The following is a 22,870-nucleotide window of genomic DNA, read 5'->3' as shown; positions in this document are numbered from 1 at the left end:
TATGTCGCGCAGTCACTGATTCGCCGAATGACTTAGCTCCCGCCTTTTTGACCAATCAGATATAGCTAAAATATGAACGTCACACTATGTACTTAATATTCATAAGGTAAGACAGTCACCATAGTAGAGTTCTTAAACTTGTTTCTTTACAGAGGGGAATAACACAGCTGGGTTACATTATAAAGCCTCTTTACATTAACTCGCGATTAAGTTTCCTAAAGTACGTCTACAAGTATTTTAAAACTAACTAATTCAGCGTTTATCGAGAGTAAGTGCAATATATTTTATTTTTACTACACGTATACACGGATTCTGAATTAATTTTAAATATAAAGCGCCACCTGGTGACATTTTACCATCATAAGAACTATTATTAATTAATTAATTAATTAATTTTCTTTTTGGCTTAGTCCCTTTACTAATCAGGGATCGCCACAGTGGAATGAACCACCAACTTATCCAGCATGTATTTTACGCAGCGGACGGCCTTCCAGCCACAACCCATCACTGGGAAACTTTGAATTATTAATATTTACCAAAGAAAATCACACAAATATATTATTTGGAGTTTCTTTTGGCACGTCATCATTGTTTATATTATAATAAAGCATCGCTTTATTTTAAATATCATATTTATTTAATGTGAGATCATCAATTCACCTTGTAAACATGTATAATCATTATAAGATTTCATTGCAAGCACTCACAGCTACACCACACGCTTATAACACGCATAATAATATATAATAAGAGTTCTAACTAAAGATTTCAGCACATGAACTGAACATTCATTCATTTTATTGGATGAATCACCACAGCGGAATGAACTACCAACTGTTCCAGCATATGTTCACACAGCGGATGCCCTTCCAGCTGCACCTCAGTACTGGGAAACACCTATACACACTCATTCACACACACACTAAGGCCAAATAAGTTTATCAATTCCCCTATAGCGCATGTGTTTGGACTGTGGGGGAAACCGGAGCACCCGGAGGAAACCCACGCCTACACAGGGAGAACATGCAAACTCCACACAGAAATGCCAAGTGGGACTTAAACCAGTGACCTTCTTGCTGCAAAGCCACGGTGCTAACCATTGAGTCACTGTGTCGCCATGAACTGAACATTTAATACTTAAATATTATTAAAAATAATAATTCAAACACATGCTTCAATAATATGTATGAAAAACTCGAATTTTATTGAGTAAAGTTAAACAAAAAAAGTTTGTAACCTGTTAATAAAATTATAAACATTTACACATTATAAAAACACATCAAAATACAAACTCTTAAAGCATAAACGCATGTTAGTCTCCAAATACAGAAAAATCAAGGTACAAATGTTTACCAAAAAATGCACGTTCTTTTGCCATATGGATTTCTAATCCAAAATGAGTACGTATCAGACTTTCCTGAAGCCGTCCGGTCGAGATTTATCCCATAAAGTGTTGCAACTAAAAATAAATGAGCAGAAATGTACATAAATAATGACACAAATTAAAACATATAAAACATAAACATGTTTGAACACGTCTGTATCAGCCCTAAAGACATGAAACCGCAATGAGGGGAATATATAAATTAACAATGTCCTGGCACAATATTGTGGAAGTTGTAAAACGGTAACTGTGCCTTTTTAATCTCACAATTTTGACTTTTTATTTTATTTTAAAGTTTTATATTCAATAATTCTATTACATTTGAAGTTTGGAGAAAAAATATCTTAATTGGGAGTGAATATCTTGCAAATCTGAGAAGAAGAAAAAACCCTGAGATGACAAGTTTGAACTGGGGGAGGGGGGGGGGGGGTGTACATACATACACTAGGAATTTTAATATGTAAACTCAGAATCATACTTATTTGTTTTAAACTCTGTTTTAAAATCTCGCAATTAAAGTATAAAGTAAATTGTTGATGTTTTTCCTCAGAACGGCAATTAAAAAAGTCTGAATTGAGAAATAATAAAATCCCCATCACCTTCTCAGTGTTTTGAACCATATTTTCAAACTATATAGACTTAGTATGCTTTCAGTATCTGTATATGGTCTGTATGTCTGTATAATAATAATCAAAAACTTCCAAGAAAAGACATCGAAATTTCGAGATATAAGCTCAGAATTCCAGGATGTATATTCAGAATTACGATATATAAACACTCAGAATTACATTAAAAAAAAAACTCAGAGTCATGCGTATTTATCTGAACTCGATGATTCACATAATTAAAGTACTGCTAATTGTGGACAAAAAAATGGTAAATTTGCAGTGATTCTGACGTTTCTTTTTCCTTCAGAACAGAGATTAAAAATAAAATCTAAATTGTGAGATAATAAAATCCCCATCACCTTTTCTATGCTTTTAACCTTTAAACTATATAGACTCAGTAAGTTTCCAGTATTGCCATACCATCTTTATGGTGATGCTATATTTGTTCTATATATATATATATATATATATATATATATATATATATATATATATATATATATATATATATATATATATATATATATACATACATACATATATATATACATACATATATATATACATACATATATATATATATATATATATATATATATATATATATATATATATATATATATATATATATGTATATATATATACATATATATGTATATATATATATATATATATATATATATATATATATATATATATATATATATATATATATATATATATATATATATATACTTATATATATATAAAGAGATAAAAAATCTTGAGATATAAGATCAAAATTCTAAGTTTACATCCTGGAATTCAGAGCTTATATTTTGAGATTTTTATGTTGGATTTTTGAGTTTATAGCTCATATATATATATATATATATATATATATATATATATATATATATATATATATATATATATATATATCAAGTATTTTAATATGTTTACTCTGAATCATGCTTATTTCTCAGAACAAAAAGACAAACTAAAATAATGCAAATTGCAATGCAAATTGTGACGTTTTTTTTTTTTTTTTAAGAAAAACTATTTAAAAAAAAGTCTGAATTGAGAGATAATTAAATCTCCATCACCTTTTGCATGCTTTTAACCTTTAAAGTACATAGTCTCAATATGTTGTATCTTTTAACCACATTTTCAAACTATATAGACTGAGCATGTTGTACTTTCTAGTATCTGTATATTGTCGTTATGGCATAACGTCCATCCGCTAATGAGGCTGACGATGAAGAAGATATGAAGCTCATGCCCTCTTCATTAGCGCCGCACATAAAAATAAACAGACTTCCAAAATGATTAATTAAAATAATAAAAAAATCTCAAATATAAGCTCACAATTCCAGGATGTAAACTCAAAATTCAATATATATATTTTTACACTAAGAATTATACTTATTTCTCAGAAGTCTATGCTAAATTCACACAATTAAAGAACTGCTAATTGTGAGACAAACTAAAAAGTTTTTCCTCAGAACAGTGATTTAAAAAAGTCTGAATTGTGAGATAATAAAATCCCCATCACCTTTTCCATACTTTCAACCATTAACCCATCAACATGTTTTCAGTATCTGTATATGGTCTTTTTAAGGCAATCCTACATTCGCCCATCCGCTAACGACGCTGACGATGAAGATGATGACGATGAAGGTGTGAAGCTCATGTCCTCTTCATTAGCGCCGCACGTGTCCACCAGACAGATCAGGCAGCTGGTGACAGGAAACGCTCGGACTTTACTGGACACCACCCATTTGTCGGTGTCGGTGTAGTACTCCATGATGTGACCCAGACGGCCCACGCCCTGAAATCCAGCCAGAACGTAAATAACGGAGCCCACGGCTGCACACTTCACCGTCACGCCACGCCACGGCATCGGGGATGCCATCTTCCACTCGTTACTGCCGATCTCGTAGTACTCAACAGAGTCCAGACCGCCTGACAAAGAGAAACAAAGCCATTGCTGATCAAAAACAGTGTAAACATTTATATAACGAGGGGTTATTCACACAGAAAGCTTTTTCCATTTCAAAGCAACCCTGATTTTTAGTCTCTGCTGTTTTTTGCATTACCCCCTTGTAACCAGCAGATGTCCTCAGTGTGCTACTAGCACATGTGACCAGTGAATCCAGCTCGTGTATCTTAATCAATCTGATCAAACAGTGAATTTAGCAACCGCAGTCCATGTAATGGAATGAAACATCACTAATTTATTAAATAAAAAGTTAATTACAGATAAATATGAATTGTTTATATTAAATATAAATTAATTATAAATGATTATCTTTGCGGAGTTCTGCGTGCGCTGACTCTGTCTGGGCCAACTATACACAAACATTAAAAAACATCTATTAACACAGAACCGGTTTTTACATTCCAATGCACTATTCTCACATTATATTTATATGTAAACGCATGCTTGATAGAAAAGGCCTATTCATATTAGGCACGATAACTATAAATAAAAATGTGTCTAGACTGATGAATCCAGCTTGTGTAACTTAATCTAATCAAACAGTGAATTTAGCGACCGCAGACAGTACAACGGAATTAAACATCACTAACTGAATCAATAAATTGGTAATTATCTATATTAATTATAAATAAATCATAATAGATAATTTCTGTGGAATTCTGTGCGCGCTGTTTTTTGTATTACCTCCTTGTAACCAGCAGATGTCCTCAATGTGCTATTGACCAGTGAATCCAGCTCATGTAACTTAATCTATCTAATCCAGGGTTTTTCAAAGTCTAAGACAGTGGGCCTCCCTTTTGACACAACTTATCTATTGGCGCCCCCCTCCTCGCAAACACGCACGCACACACACAGACACACACACACACACACATATATATATATATATATATATATATATATATATATATACAGTATATATAAAGACACAGACAGATGTCAAACTATTAACTCACTTTTATCATTATTTGCATTAAAGTGCAATTATTTACAGAGTAATAACAAGTATTTTAATATAACGTTTTTAAAACTAGGATGATGGTTCAATATGAATAGAACAGATTCTGAACTGTCCATCCCAGTCAAAACAGTCGAAGTTTAGCGGGTCTTATACTGATCATCATATCGTCGTCTTTTGGGTTTAAGCACTGAACTTGAAGGCTTTGAATCGGGGGGTCTCAGAAACCGATCCATTGTATTAGCAGGCATATACCTGTATTGGCGGGCTTGCCAAACAGAAACGAATTCACAGCTATGGCCTTCTGGGTAAAAAAGGTTTTCTTATTTTTGACGTATTATTTTTTTTAGCTTTGTTTAATTAAAACGTTTAAATATAATAAAAAAATACATATAATAATTAAACTTAATAATTATATTTTTATTATATAATATTTTTTCCCGCGCCTCCCCTGACATGCTCTTGCGCCCCCCAGGGGAGGCACGCCTCACACTTTGAAAACCCCTGATCTGATCAAACAGCGAATTTAGAAATCGTAGTCATTGTAGTAGAATAAAACACCACTAATTGATTTAATAAATTGTTAATTATCTTTATTAATTATAAATAAATCATAATAGATAATTTCTGTGGAATTCTGTGCGCGCTGTTTTTTTGCATCACCCCCTTGTGACCAGCAGATGTCCTCAATGTGCTATTGACCAGTGAATCCAGCTCATGTAACTTAATCTTTTCATTCATCAATTTGCTAGACTGGCTTGCATAAATTAAATGTATTGTTGTATTATTATTTCCCATGGTTTAACCAACTGTTTTCTAGATAGTCATTATCTCTAAATGATCTTTGAAAAGAGGGCTTAACAACAAGCAGAGCTTCTGCACAATGTCGCCTGTAGCTTTAAATGCTCTTTATATTTTAATAGTTTCTAACTGGCTGTCAGCGTTCTGTCATTTATTATCTGTTTTAACAGTAATCCTAATGATATCTTAATCATTATATCTGCGGTCTAAACTCTGCTACCATTTTATTTAAAAAAAGGTTTGTAGTTTTAGTAACTAAGACTTATCTTAGCATTTATATCGCCTGCTGCTAATCTCTGACGATCTGAAGAGCTTCTTTTATCATCATTTATAAGTCGCTCTGGATAAAGAAAAATGACCAAATCAAAATGTTTTACATGCAGAATGATTTTTTAGAAAGGGGTTTTTATTGTTATCTTTATTGCTATCGTGCTATGTGTGAACAGGCCTTTACACTAGAATATAGTGTATTTTTAAGACATCTATTTCTTATTAAAATAATAGTATTTGCACAAGAAGTGTACTTATTAACACAGAAACATACCCAGTGTATTCTGTCCGCCGACGGCGTATATTCTTGAGTTCACGACCACCAGACCGTGATTCTTACGAGCCTCTCGCATCCCACAGAGACCCCTCCATCTGACAGAAAACACACACATTACTGTTATTATGTACTTACATTTGAAATAGAACTAAATACAAATGCTAGATGAAAAACTTGCACTTAAAAAAGAAATAACAATAATAATAGACTTAAAAGGTTTTACGTGTCCGCTTTGAAAATAAAGTTAGAGCTGAAGCAATAATATTACAAAAACTGAAGTTAAAATTAGAAATATAAATGTAAAGCTAATAAAAAAAAGTGCAAAACAACATTATTAAAACTGATACAAATCGAAATTTTAAAAAGCAAATCAAAATACCAAAGCCAAGCGTATATAAACAAACACAACATAAACTAAACGAAAATATTAAAAAAGTTTACATCAATGATAAAAGCACAGGAAAAAACACAAAATCTGCAGCAAAAATTAATTTAAACAGAAAAATAAGAAACTAAAAACGGCAAAAATCACATCAAAAATGACTAAAACCTAAATTAAAATCTAAAATAAAAGCTGATCCAAATATTACGAAGTACTAAAATAGTACACAAATAAATGCAAACAAACAATGAAATTTTAATAAAATCTACATTTTTGGACCACAATCTTAATAAAAACGACTTTAAAAGTCTTATTTAAGCAGATTACATCAAATTAAAGAATATATGTTCATGAAATATTATTTTAAAAAGACTTAACATGTTAATTTAAGGCGCAATTCTTGCTATTAACAAATTATTAACAAAGACTAAGCTCAACAAAGTTATAATTTTGTGTTAATAGTTATTATTATATTGATAGTTATGAATGTAATAGTTGGTTTTAGGTATTGGGTAGGGTTAGCGATGCAGAATAAGATCATACTTTTATTAAATACTGCAATAAGCCAGTAATTAATAGTGGGAATTAGTACATAAACTAAATTAGTGCATGTACAATTCACACTATTAGCAAACCATTATGTAATACTTTTATCTCAATAAACTACTAATTAGCTGCTAATTAATTAGGTATTAGTTAATTAAAATAAGATCATACTTAATAACTGCTAATAAACAGTTCATATCTTAATAATAGGCAGTTAATAAGCCAATAGTTAATGGTGCGGATTGTTACTTAGACTAAAGTGTTGCCTAAAAGTAGGATGGAGCTTTAGATGACATGAAGTGTGTGTATGTGACGCACTCTTCAGTGTTGGGGTCGTAAACCTCGCAGTCGTTCAGGACTCTTCCAGACACGTTGTTACCCAGACTGCCTCCGCAGACGTAGATTAGCCCGTTGGCCTCCACCGAGCCGTGGCTGCAGCGCGGCATCAGCATGTTAGGCTTCGTCTGCCAGGCCTCAGTGCGCGTGTCATAACACTCGAACAGATTCAGAGCCGAGCTTCCTGACAACAGCAGAAAGAGGGTTGTTATCTGTCAAATCATCCAGGGAGTATACGGGAATCAGAACATGAAGTTTAATACCTTTTAACACTGAAACTATTAGAATTCTGCTATTACTAGAATAAACAGAGCGGTCAGTCTGAGCGTTCTCATATAAGACATCATATCTACATTCAAATGTTCTATTTAGATATTAAAATTTAGCTTTTAATTAATTAATTAGTTACATTATTATATATGTATTGATTATTATTATTTAATTAAGTCATCACCCTAGAAATATGACCTTTTGGGTATTAATACAGCCAACAAATATATAGTTAGGCTACGTTAGATTACACGTGAATGCTGCAAAAATCATGAAAAATCAAGTGTTTTCTTCATATTCATTCATTTTCCTTCAGCTTAGTCCCTTTATTTATGAGGGGTCGCCACAGCAGAATGAACCTCCAACCATTCAAGCATATGTTTTACACAGCGGATGCCTTTTTTGCTGCAACCCAGTACTGGGAAACACCCATACACTTCACCCAATTCCCCTATAGTGCATGTGTTTGGACTGTGGGGGAACCCGGAGGAAACCCACGCCAACACGGGGAGAACATGCAAACTCCACATTGAAACGGCAAGACTCGAACCAGTGACCTTCTTGCTGTGAGGCCACAGTGCTAACCATTGACCGTGCCGCCCTTCATATGTTAAAAAAAAAAGCATACTGACCCACTTCGGATCCTCCAGAGGTGTAGATCTTGCCTTTGGATGCGCAGGCGGCCAGGCTGTCGCGAGGGTTCGGGGGTCCGAGTTTGGAGTACCAGCTGTCCTTCACCACGTTATAGCAGTCCATGCGTTTGATAGGGAAGAGCTGTGAGCCGCCCAGAATATATACCACGTTATCCCAGAACACTGACGCCGCGTCCCGACGCTTCTCAAATGGACATCGGATATCAGACCAGCTGTAGTCCTGAAACACACACACACAGATATGGTGGGGGAAATGAGTATTGAACACGTCAGCATTTTCCCCAGAAAACCTGTTTCCAAAGGTGCTGTTGACTTGAAACTCTCACCAGATGTTGATAACCACCAAATAAATCCACATATGCAAAGAAAACAAAACTAATTAGTTTACAAATGAAGCTATGAGTAATTAAACGAAATGACGCAAGGAAAAAGTAGTGAACATATGAAGGAATGGAGGTCTATTTGGGCAGTGAAAGCCCAGACAGCAGCTGAAATCTCTCAGTAGTTCTTCAGCAACCTTCTGCCCTTCCTCAGTGTCAATGAATATTATTAACATCTACATTAGCAGGAGGATGAAGATGAAACCATTTCAGCAAGACAATGATCCAAAAACACAGACAAGGAGACTCTCAGGGTGCTTTCACATCTGTAGTTCGCTTCATTTGGTCCGGACCAAGGGCAATAAATGATGCATTGTTGCATCTTTTGCCGTCTTTGGGTTGTTTTCACACCACACTGCTGGCTTTGATCCGAACCAGTTGAAACAAACCAAATTGCAGTCATCTGACGAAATCCACATCTCTCATTGGCCAGATGTTGTTGAACATATTTCCTAAACTGCTTATTGATTGGTCAGAATTCAAGTGTGGGAAAATGCCAGTGAACTCCCACAAGTAAACAAACCGGCAGACACAAAATGTCGTTTTTACTCTGGGGGGACGACTACGCTGCTGATTGTATGCCTGCTTTTTAGACAAACTATACATTTCGAGAATGAAGCGCGGCTGCAGCTGTATTAAAACAATGTTTTAATGCATCGCTCGTCCCTTCAGGAGGAGGCTTGAATTATTTTAGCTAAACTGCGACATGGTCATCTCGTGGAAATATTACCAACGATACATTAGGTTAATGTTTTTCTCTCTCTCTCTCTCTCTCTGTTGGTAAAGCGCTGTCAACAAATATTTTTCCTCCATATCCCATAATGCACAGCGCATCAGCCTACGGCAGCTGGATTATTTCAAAAAGCGCAGTACTACCAATGCCACCTAAACTGTCACTTTGGCTTAGTGATGTAATGCTATTTTTGAAAACAGAAAAAATTAAATATTTTCTCAGAGGATCAACCAAAACATTTTTCAAAACATGGGACCCTCTAATAATTCATATTGAGACTAATGTACTCCTCCAACCATAAATTCCCAACCCCACCCCCACCCACCCCTTTTTTATTTTTATTTTTTTATTTTTTATTTTTATTAATTTATTTTTTTATTTATTTTTTATTTTCTGTAAATTTATTTTATTTTCATTTTTATTATTATATTTTTTATTTAATGCATTTCCTTTTCATCATTTTTTTTATTATTATGTTAATTTGTCTTTTTTTTCAATTTATGTATGGTTAAAAAAAAAAAGAAAAGAAAAAACGAAAATACCTTTGTTATTGAATACCTTTAATGTACTGTACCTTTTGTCAAAAACACACACAAAAAAAAAAAAAAAACGCAGTACTTTTTGCGGTTGGACCTGTTTTAGTACGGATCATATTCTCACCACAAACGAACCGCTCCAGGGTTCGTTTGAAGGCATACCGAGACCACCTCTTCTACGCTTATGTGGTCCGCTTTTGGTGCGCACTCGAGTTCGATTGCTGCGTTCACACCTGCCCAAACGAACCGCATCAAAAGGGAAAACGAACTCTAGTGCGATTCAATCGAACTAAATAAGGCAGGTGTGAAAGCACCCTCAGATGCTTTCAGAGAAAGAATATCAAGAATGGTCCAGCAAATCACCTGACCCGAATCCAATAGAGATTTGATAGACGAGACCCAAAGAACCATCAAGATTTTGACACTCTGTTGAAGTCCGTGAGAAACTCACACCTGAGCAATGCACATGACTTTATTCTCCAGATGAGAGGCACCTTTAGGCTGCCATCACATAAAAAAGCCTCATTTTTCAGATTTTTTGTTTTGTTTTATTTTCATTTTTGTATTGTTTGTGTTTTTAATAAGAAAAAAATCATTTCTAAAAGCTTTATATAAAAAATTTCCATGTAAGTTGATCTCCCAATCTTAAAACATGATAAAGACGACCTGATTGAAAGACAGTTTGGTATCAGCGTGATGCTCCTCCATCAGTATGTACTGTACTATACCTTGGGGTTGAAGTATCGACAGGACTGTGGCTGTGATCCTCCAAACAGAGCGATGCGATAATCGTGTTTCTTCCGGCGCGGCCGACTGCTCTCACCGAGCTCCTCACGGTCTTCTGGAGACAGAAGATGATACCGCATACCACCTGACAACACACACATGAATACACACATGCACACACACACACCAATTAACTGATGACAGAGGAAAAAAATCTTTTGCACCTAAATGTAGTCCTGAAGTCATTATGATCAGTTTTAAGATATCTCAGAATCTTATGATAATGCATTTTATTTGCAAAGCACTTTTCTTAAACCCAAAGCACTACAACAGAAGACTAGATATTAAAGTTTGAGGACAAACTTTATGGTGGCTTGAAAAGCCGAGTCTGAAAGTTTGAAGTGGTTTTAAAGTGTAAATAGCATGTTAGTATGATTCTATCATGAATTAGCATGTTACTAGCATGGTTCTAGCATGAATTAGCATTTTGTTAGCATGATTCTAGCATGACTTAGCATGTTACTAGCATGATTCTATCATGAATTAGCATGTTGTTAGCATGATTCTAGCATAAATTAGCATGTTAGTATGATTCTATCATGAATTAGCATATTACTAGAATGATTCTATCATGAATTAGCGTGTTGTTAGCATGATTCTAGCATGAATTAGCATGTTACTAGCATGATTCTATCATGAATTAGCGTGCTGTTAGCATGATTCTAGCATGAATTAGCATGTTACTAGCATAATTCTATCATGAATTAGCGTCCTGTTAGCATGATTCTAGCATGAATTAGCATGTTACTAGCATGATTCTAGCATGAACTAGAATTGTACATTTCCTAAAGAAAATGTAAGTGGGGTTTGCGTGGCAAATCGATGGGGCATAATGTATTTATATTGGTTGCTAGGGTGTTCTGAGTTGTTGTTAGGGTGTTCTGAATTGTTGCTAGGTGGTTGCTAAGGTGTTGTTAGGTGGTTGCTAAAGTCTTGCTAGGTGGTTGCTAGGAGGAAATAAAAAATAAAATATAAATATATAAAAAGATAATAAAAACGACAAAATACAAAAACAGTCCAAAAAAATAAACCTTCAATTAATTAAACAATTAGTTAAATAATTAAATCTCATCCCAACAAAAGTTAAAAAAGATTTTAAATGTATATATTTTCTAGTGATTTTTGTTTATATATATTATAACTAATATATATTGCATTGTTTTACATAATAAAGCTTGAATTTTAAACTAACTGTGTGTAAATAAAAATAAAGTAAAAACGTCACTTTTAAACTGATCTAATAAACAAATATAGAACATTTGAATTCAATTAATAATATTAAATGGAGACATAATGGAGACTGAATTAGAGCAGAATTAAAAAGCTTGAAAAAAATAAAAGGTTGTCACAATATGCAATTGACGTTTTAAATAAAGAAGCAGTCTGTGAAGTGGTCGGATGCTGGTAACTCACAGATGACCATTTTCAGGCACTCTGGGTTGTCCTGGATCAGCGGTTCGGCTTGGACGGTTTTACTGAGGAAGTTTTTGGAAACGAGCGGGAATCGAACCTTTCCCAGAATGTCTACGATGTAGTGCTGTCGATTCAACACGTCATACTTGAGCCATCGCACCGCTGCGTCATATATCTGAACACAGAAATATAGCCACGGTTAAAATTATTAATATACACTCATGGTCAAAATATTAATATACAGTCAGAGTCAAATTTATTAATATACAGTCATGGTCAAAATAATACATATACACTAATAGTCAAAGTTATTTATATACAGTCATGGTCAAAATAATACATATACACTAATAGTCAAAGTTATTTATATACAGTCATGGTCAAAATTATAATATACACTAATAGTCAAAATTATTACTATACTCTTATGTACAAAAATGTTTGATATACAGTCATGGCCAAAATAATTCATACACACTAACAGCCAGAATTATTCATATACAGTCATGGTAAAAAATATATTAATATATGGTCATGGTCAAAAACATTTACAGTATATAAGGTCATGGTCAAAATAATTCATATAGACTGATAGTCAAAATTATCAATATATGGTCATGGTCAAAATAATTCATATACTCTAATTGTCAAAATTGTTAATATATATGGTTATGGGGAAAAAAATCACAATAATATACGGTCATGGTCAAAAAAAACTAATATTCACTAATAGTCAAGATTATTAATATATGCCATGGTCAAAAATATTAACATACAGTCATGTTCAAAATTATTATTAATAATTATCTGATGTATTATACAATCAAAATAAAAAAATACAGTAAATAATTATTAGTTATTAATTTATAGTGATGGTCAAAATGTAATAAATATACAGTCATGATCAAAATTATAAATATGCAATCATTGTCAAAACTATTGATATGCAATCAGTCGAAATTAATATTATATGCAATTATTGTCAAAATAATTAATACGCAATAAGTCAAAAGTATTAATATGCAATAAGTCAAAATTAATATTATATGCAATAATTGTCAAAATTATTACAATTTATTATTATTAAAAATTATTAACATGCAATCAATGTCAAAATAATTAAGATGCAATTATTGTCAAAATTATTAATATGCAATCAGTCAAAATTATTAATATGTAATCATTATCAAAATAATTAATATGCAATCAGTAAAATTATTAATATGCAGTTATGGTCAGAATAACTTGTATGTATATATATATATATATATATATATATATATATATATATATATATATGAGTATATATATAAAATGAGTTTAAAAACGTTAAAATAAATCTACATTATTTATCCTTTTTTGTTAATAATAAAAAAGTTAATTAAGATTAAACAACTGAAAAAAGTGGGAAAAAACAGCAAATTTTCTATTATTTTATTTCAATTAATTATTTGAATAAAAGAAAATAAAAAGATAAATAAAGCAGATTTCTTTTTACAGCATTCTTTGCTGATATTTATCAGGGGCGCCAATATTTTTGCCCATGATTGTGCATTGTTGTTTGTGCATGTAAAGGGTGGCTCCTCCTGACCTGGTCCTCGGCCCTGACGGTCAGCGTGTCCTGCTGCAGAAGGTGTGTGACCTGTTTGACGTCCAGCTGCAGAAACTCGTCCATCTTGTAGACATTGGTGAAGTGCTGGTGGATAAAATCATCCGCCGCCACCTTCAGCTCTGGACAGTTCAGACACTCGGCCAGCGCACTGATGCCTTACACAAAACAGCCAATCACAGCACTGCTCCAGGTGGGTCATTTACATATCTCATTTACAACCATACATAGCGCTGTCCACATCAGTTTCTACTGCTGTTAGCATTGTTCATTTTAATCCAATTTTAGATGGAGCTTTAATGTGAAGACTGTAATGGTGATGTTAAAAAAAACACTAAAACACAACAAATTTTCAAGCAAAAGTGGAGGACTCACCCAAACAGTTGGTGGCGTCCACCTGCTCCTTCAGGAAGTCCACACACATCTTCTTGACCGGATCGATCTGGTACTGGTTAGCAGCGTTTAGCAGAGACTGGACATTATTACTGTTCACAGAGATTCTGAAACCCAACACACACAAACAACGCTTTACACACAGCAGTCACTCACACAAATGCATGACTTTAAATGTTTTGCTGTGCTGTTGTGTTTATTTCTTGATCATTGTGCCTGACCGTGCTGTGTAGATGAACTCCACCAGCAGCTCAATGATCTCTGGTTCTGCTCCACCCAGCTCCACCTCATGATTGGAGGCCTCCATCATACTGGCTGCAATAACACATTCAAAGTGTGAATACAGAGGCCTCCACTAATATCGCCACACTAGTAATATAATATGAGTACACTGTATAAGGGTATGAGTGAAAAGAAGGCTGAAAAAATGTTTGTTTGTTTAAACTTTTGATTTTTTACATAAAATATTATTAAAATAGAACAAACACACTGGTTTTACCATTTACAAAAACTGAAGTCATAATCATTACCTATCCATTTAAATTTGGAGGCTTAACTAGGTTAATTAGGTTAACTAGGCTGGTTAGGGTAATTAGGGAAGTCACTGTATAACAGTGGTCTGTTCTGTAGACTATTGAAAAAACATACTGCTTAAGGTGGCTACTAATATTGACCTTAAAATGTTTGGGGTTGAACAACTGCTTTGATTCTAGCCAGAATAAAATAAATAAGACTTTCTCAAGAAGATATAATATTATTGGATATACTGTGAATATATTGTTGCTCAATTAAAAATGATTTGAGAAATATTTTAAAGTTTGTAAATATTTCACAGGGGAGCTAATAATTTTTGCCCTCAACTGTTTATGAATTTTTTAAATATTTCTTGAGTAAATTTGTATTTTGGAACTGTTTTTATTAAAGTTTTTATAAACATAGTAAACAAATAACACTTACTTAGAATGTTTACAATCACAAAAAAAGAAACAAATAGATATAAAATAAAAATTGATAGAAATTTCAATAATAGTGACAGCTTTAAAAAAAAGTGGAAAAAGAAAAGAAGATAAATAAATAAATAAACTCCAATGTAAATGCAATAACTACGATAAAGACCTAGCACCTGACAGCCTTTCAAAGATCAAGCCTGTTTCGATTAAAGCCCAAGTCTGTTGGAAAAGGTCTGATTTCAACTGTAAATCTGCAGTCATTTATTTTCTCAAATATATACAGTTGAAGTCAGAATTAATAGCCCCCCTGTTTACTTTTTCCCCCCAATTTCTGTTTAACTTAACTTTCGAGTTTACTTAATGTTCCAAAATTGTTTGGAGCATTAGAAAGTTTATTGTCAGTGTGTGTGTGTGTGTTTGTGTGTGCGCACTGCACACTGCAATTATTATTTTTATATTTCTGCTATTATTTTTTTTATTTTTTTTCCGTTGAGTTGCATTAATACAGTCCAAATACGCTTGTAAACATATTTATATTTTAGAACATTATACATTAAAAATAAAAAATACCCCCCCCAAAAAAAAAATAAAAAAAAAAATAAATAAAAAAAAAAAATATATATATATATATATATATATATATATATATATATATACACATATACATACAGTTGAAGTCAGAATTATTAGCCCCTCTGTTTATTTTTTCCTATTTTCTGTATCCAACAGACAGAATATTTGTCAAAGTCAAAGTCAGCTTTATTTTCAATTCAGCCACATGTACAAGACATATAGAGAATCGAAATTGCGTTACGCTCAGACCCAAGGTGCTTAACATTAATATAAAAAATATAAAAAATAGTAGAGTTTAAAAAAATTTACAGTATATACATGGTACCTAAAATGTGTTCTAAAAATATACATAGGTAATAAAATTGTAAACAATACAATGACATACAATGATATTAAGGGCATATAGCAAATGAGTGCAAAGTAAACCAGAGTTGTGCAGATAAAGAACAGTATAGTGCAAAAAGCCTTGTAAACATGATAATTGTGATAATAGTTTTAATAACTCATCTCTAATAACTGATTTATTTGATCTTTGCCATGATGACAGTAAATAATACTTGACTAGATATTCTTCAAGACACTTCTATACAGCTTAAAGTGACATTTAAAGGCTTAACTAGGTTAATTAGATTAACTAGACAAGGCAGGTTAGGGTAATTAGGCAAGTTATTGTACAGTGGTTTGTTCAGTAGACTATCGAAAAAAAAAATAGCTTAAAGGGGCTAATAATATTGTCCTTAAAATGGCTTTAAAAAATTAAAAACTGCTTTTATTCTAGCCAAAATAAAACAAATCAGACTTTCTCCAGAAGAAAAAATATTATCAGACATACTGTGATAATTTCCTTGCTCTGTTAAACATCATTTGGAAAATATTTTAAAAATAAATAAAAGGAAGGCGAATATTTCTGACTTCAACTGTCTATCGGTTTCAGCCTCTGCGTCCATTCTGTCAAAGTAAGTTGGCGGGTCTTCATTCAGTTCACTGTACTTATCTTCCTCGCTGTTATTAATAAAATATGTAGTGCAAATAGGTGAGACTTACTGAATTGATCAGGGGGGAAGCCATCAAGCAGAAAAAAACTAGGTGCATTGGTATGTCGTATAATAACTTGACTAATCACCCTGTTAACCTCCTGCCAATACACTTGTATTTAGGGACATTCCCAAAATATGTGAACATAGTCCCCCACTTCTCCACAATCGCTCCAGCATTGTGATAATTGTATAGAACAGGGGTGGCGAACCTGTTTGGCATGATGAGCCAAAAAAAAAACTTTATCACTGCAAAGAGCCACACAACAGATGTGCAAACAACAGTATATCTGTCACAATAACTTATACACCTAATTATATAACGCAATAGTTTTCATGGATTTAAATTAGCCTACCTCATTTTACTTGACTCAGTGGGACACCTGACATTTCTTGGTTTCCACAATCTTTTTCAGGTCTGGCTCGTATTCAGTTGTGGCTACTCGTAGTAACTCTTTCACATGTGTGTCAGTAAGAACATAGCGATGCTTTGATTTCACTAGTTTCAGTGTAAAATCCCATTCAGATAAAAATGTTCTGCCCTCATCTTCGTATTTACGCTTGGCTGTACGCTTTCCTGACTCTGCCATGACGATTGATATTAACGAACTGCACGTCACTCGTGTTGCGCCCCAATCAAACGGGGCTTCAGTGTCAACCCTTGACTGAAGGCGTGTCTGAATGGAAGCGTCAGAAAATAAAATTCAGTCAGCAATAGGCCACTTTCTAGCAGGTGTATTTGCATACAGCGATCTGATTGGCTAACGCGTCCGTAAGCGCTTGAAAAGTTGAGCTACTCCCAGCTTCTGCAGCGAGCAACGTGAAGCCCCGTGTGAATGGGGCATTAGTCAATTGGTTATTATATGTTAAATCGCGCAAGAGGTTGAGCCGCACAAAAGCAGAAAGAGACGCAGAAGCCCCGTGTGAATGGGGCGTTAGTCAATTGGTTAATGTATGTTAAATCGCGCGAGAGGTTGAGCCGCACAAGAGCAGTAAAAGAGCCGCAAGCGGCTCGCGAGCCGCGGGTTCGCCACCCCTGGTATAGAACTACTGAATTTGGCGACCACTAATGGAACTCTGACAAACCTCATCTTCATCTTCCAGTCGAACTTCATCCTTACTTGACTGCTTATAGCCGTATGACAATTTGTGTACATTTGTTCCCACATTTCATCCACTATTATTATTATTATTATTGTATTAGTTTCCTATATAAATGGGCAATTATTTCCAACTATAGATTTTTTCTTGACATAAAGGATTTAATTTAAATTGGATTAAGATGAATATTTGTATGCATGTGGTATTAGCGTCAGTGTTTCTCACATGTGAACATGAGGCTGAAGAAGTGGCTGGCGGCCGACAGCACCACTCTGTGTGCCAGGATGTGTTTGCCCTCCACCACCAGAATAACATCACAGAGGATTCCCTGAAAACACACACATCATACACTATTACTGCACTACAAATACGTTTCACACATAGCATCTAAGGTTATGCTACTGGAACTAGTTTTTTTAGATACAATAAAACATAAAATGCTGGATTACTTCAACACAATTTTATGTAAAAATATGAACAAACGTAAAAATTGAGTAACATTACTTTTAATCAGTGTTGTCACTGTACTTTATTGCAGGGCTCAAAATTGCAACCATTTTGGTCGCATATAACGCTGATTTGTGTACAGTCATTACTAGGGAAACCGTAATATTTCAGCGCTCCTAAAGCGCCCCCTTGTGACAGAGAATGAATTTTTATTTCCAATAAATTTTTTCAACTGTTTATGGTCAAATTATTGCAATTATCGATCCATGTGTAAATGTGAAAGAAGTTAATGTGCCTTTTAAAAATCTAAACAATTAAGTAATACTAAAATAAGAAATTATATACTTGATTTATCCCTTTTAATGGTATAAAGGTTGAAATGCCATTGTATTAGATATTTTGTGTCTGTATACGTCTGCAAGATGTCTGTTAAAGATCTCTTGATCTGGCAGACGTCTGTATGATGTCAGTTTTACACACATTCTGAATCGCAAACATCTTAAAGATGTCTAATAGAAGTCTATTTCACATCTGATAGGAAACGTCTTGTAGATGTCTTGCAGATGTGAATGCAGACGTCAAATAGACATCTCCGAGATGTACGTGTGCTAATCAAAATCGGCCATTAAGAATCATGATCGGCGCGTAACTAAGAAGAAAATGGGTGCTCCTAAATTTTTTGGGATGCTCCTAACTTTTTGAAGTTGGGAGCACCAGTGCTACCAAGTAAAAAAAGTTAATTTCGAGCCCTGTATTGTGATACCTTAAAATATCTCGATATACGATACCACAGGGAACAAATTCCGCAACATTAAAAGTATGCAAATGAAGTTAAAAAATTAACTAAACCATACAATGCTTATATATTAATAGTCTTTAATTGTCAAATACTATTACAAATCATTAACTAGCACTTAACCATTAGATATTTAGTACATATTGATATACCTAAATACCACTATTTATTAATAATATAGTTGAAACTATTATTTATACAGACAATCATGCATCATGTCGTAATTACGTAGATATTAGAACACATTAATCAGAAATTAGTACATATTTCAAAATTCACTAGTAAGATTTTTAGTGAATTAGTATTAATATCTAATAATTAATTAATAGTGTTTGTGTTTATTCGGTACTAGAGTCTATTTTATATGTATTAGTATGCATTAACAAGTAGCAGTATTTAGGATTGAGGTAAAGTTGGTTTTACAGGGCTCAACAATAAGGACTGCCCTATGGCCTGGGGCCAGTGTGAGAGACGCTTGGGACAGTAGACAGGATTATTACTGGCCCGATTGGGACAGTGCCGCCTTGTCACTAAAGTTTAATTTGCCTGTGACTATGTGTCAATAGTGTGCATTTTAAGCTTGAGCTTTTTAGGCTTAAAATGCTACCTTTTCTGTGATGTCTTATACACCATATTGCTTTTCGGACCCTCTTATCTGATTTGATGTTTTGAACATGATATTTATTTCTGTAGGCGGGAGAGCCTGCGCTGAGCAAGGCAACAAAATAAAAAAATAAAAAAACGGAAAAAAAAGAAGCACTTTTCTGACGTTTCCTTATCGAGAGCTTCTCTCAGCGCGAGCTCTCTCGTCTAAACGCATATTGCAAGAGGCTTAAAGGTATTTTGTTGTGTAACCTGGTAACAACCAGTACAACAAAGAGACAGCAACATGGCGGCAACATCAAATTATGAGGCTAAAATAAAATGTCTGTTTATAACGTCTTGGAAGCAGAGATTTACATGAGAACACAACGAAATAAATTAAGCGATTTATTTATTTAATTGTTTGCACAATATGCCAGTCAGCCACCTTTTGTTAAATAATTTCAAACTGCAATAAAAAACCTAATTTCCATACTGCACTTTTTGTTTGCATAGCACTGAATTTTGCTCATCATACATTTATTAAAATTTTTTAAATATTGAAATTCTTATTCTTTATTTTTGACACATTATTTAAAATATGTAGCTAAAAAAATAACGACTAACTTGCCTTTTTTTGTTGTTGTTGATGGGGACAGGGAAAATTTTGGCAGGGCAAGTAAATATCTGAACCACTGGCCCGATTGAACTAGTACAATGGTTCTCAAACTGTGGTACGTGTACCACTAGCGGTACGCAGGCTTCCTTCTAGTGGTACGCGGAGAAATGAAACATGTCATGTACATGCTACACACATTTAAAAAATGTATTAAAAATTATGTATATAATATGTCTTATATGACATATAGCCTATATTTCTGAGGTAATCTGCCACATTTTTTGACTGTGCAGAGTTGTAGCTGCTTTACTGGGCCTACTACGCTACTGTTTTTCAATACTGCTCATTTTGGTGGTACTTGGAGAGACTATTTTTTTCTGAGGTGGTACTTGATGAAAAAAGTTTGAGAACCACTGAACTAGTAGAAACAAAACTTTAGCGTTGAACCCTGTTTTATATGCGCAGATTCTGACTTTCACCTTAATAACATAATTTTACAAAGGCATTATTTGTAAATTCTAAATAGGAAAATCAATATGACTATCAAAGTACATTATTCAGTTAAATATTGCTAATGTTGTTTAGAAGTCATACTTGCATACTATTTCACACCAAATACTCAAAGTAAACAATATAGGGGGCATTTCATGATATTTTAATATGTATTCGCCTTTAAAAATTCTGCTTTACTATTTTCTAAATGTGTAATAAGTCTGAATGTGTGAATATAAATCCAATCTTTACCTCAATGTACTACCTCAAATAATTACGAGTAGCTAATAGGCTAAATAAGGACTAACTTAAGTTTTAATATAAAATTTAAACCACTAAGTACTTCTACTTAGTGAATGTACTATAAAATATACAGTAATTACATATTAATTATATAATTGTACATTCACTTTGGGTAAACAAACTAGCTTACCTATATTAAGTTCGCCATTTTCAGCTTAAAGCCAGACATTGCTTTAAGTTTATTACTGTTTAGTATTATCAGTATTAATTATCAAGTTATATCCCACATAAGCCACAGTTTCCATCATATTTTAGCGATGTGTGCTGATATTTACCTGTTTCCTCAAGTTATTCATCACCCCCATGATATTGGACAATAATCTGTACTCCTCTTTGGACGCGATTTTCTTCTCGCTCTTCTTTTTGGGTCCTAAAGCCTTCTCGCATGTTGTCGAGGCCATGTTCATCATGCTTTAATGTGTATTGGTGATTAAAACGTTTATTAGATGAATACAAGAAGCTTTTGTGTCTGCGGCTCTGCATGAGAGATACACGACTGACGTGAAGGAAGCGACAGACAGCGCGAGCCTGCGAATAGATAGAATAAAAGTCTGAATAAAAGTGTATATATATATATATATATATATATATATATATATATATATATATATATATATATATATATATATATATATATATATATATATATATATATATATATATATATATATATATATATATATATATATATATATATATATATATATATATATATATATATATATATATATATATATGTTGTTAGCTAATCTAGAAATCGTGATATTTTAAGTGTGCTAATAGTCTGGAAAACTAATATTTAATAAAAGTAAGAGGCTTTTTTGTGTGGCTTCTCAGTGATAGAAAATAAGGGTAGTGTGTCAAAATAAAAGCCTGACAAAATGTAGCTATCACTCCTCCTTTAGTGATATTTAAACAGATATTCGTCTTTTATTTACGATTTTTCATTAACTTTTAAGATCTTTTAGATAAAAACACGTTTGATTATTTTGATATGGTCGCAGATAATCAGAATGTAACACATTTAAATCATGTATTAATATCTTTAATATTGTTTTGCTTCTGGATTTATAACATCGCAGCGCTTTAATTTATGCTTATATTTAATAATAACTAAATGTAATATTGTCTTATGAGTTATTACGGGTTGTTTTATTTTGTTCATTGTGTTTTATTCCGAGCTAATGTGCTTCCTTATGCATTTCCTGTGCTCTTAAAAGATAAGCAAAATATGATTTTATCACAATTAATTTTTTATACATTAATTATTTAAAATTATATATTTATTTTTTATTAAAAAATATGAATAAAAACATATAAGGAAATCAGTCAATTCATGCAATCTGTCATTGAAATCTGTCATTTACATTGATCAGCTGCCCTACAAACAAGTAAATTTTGAAATTATAATTTATATTTTTTTATAAATATATATAAAATTAATAATATAGTAGTAAAATAATTAAATAATTTATAAATGATTATATAATTTAAATACAATAATACTGCTATAATGTCATGTTATGTACACTAGATGTCAGTGTTAAAACAAGTTTGTCTGAAAATGTCTCATGCCCAGTATTATAAGGAAGCTCGTTCCCGCCTCTGAATAATAAAAAAAATAAAAGAGGTTATTGCGAGTTATAATGTCAGAATT

The 22,870-nt window shown here is 33.0% G+C and overlaps 1 protein-coding gene across 1 annotated transcript; it reads right to left on the bottom strand.

The window, feature by feature from the left end:
- Window positions 1-1,181: 1,181 nt before the first annotated feature.
- Window positions 1,182-21,732, bottom strand: klhl7 (kelch-like family member 7). Its single transcript, NM_200877.5, is given in 11 exon segments — window positions 1,182-3,936; window positions 6,277-6,374; window positions 7,526-7,727; window positions 8,446-8,686; window positions 10,844-10,986; window positions 12,315-12,489; window positions 13,906-14,081; window positions 14,299-14,423; window positions 14,538-14,631; window positions 18,200-18,302; window positions 21,489-21,732. Coding segments are annotated over 11 exon segments (1,821 nt in total). The 5' UTR covers window positions 21,615-21,732; the 3' UTR covers window positions 1,182-3,598.
- Window positions 21,733-22,870: the final 1,138 nt, after the last annotated feature.

The sequence above is a fragment of the Danio rerio genome, chromosome 19, assembly GCF_052040795.2.
Source record: "Danio rerio strain M-AB ecotype USA chromosome 19, GRCz13ab, whole genome shotgun sequence".
In the NCBI taxonomy this organism is placed as follows: Eukaryota; Metazoa; Chordata; class Actinopteri; order Cypriniformes; family Danionidae; genus Danio; species Danio rerio.
This window is presented reverse-complemented; position numbering and strand designations above follow the sequence as displayed.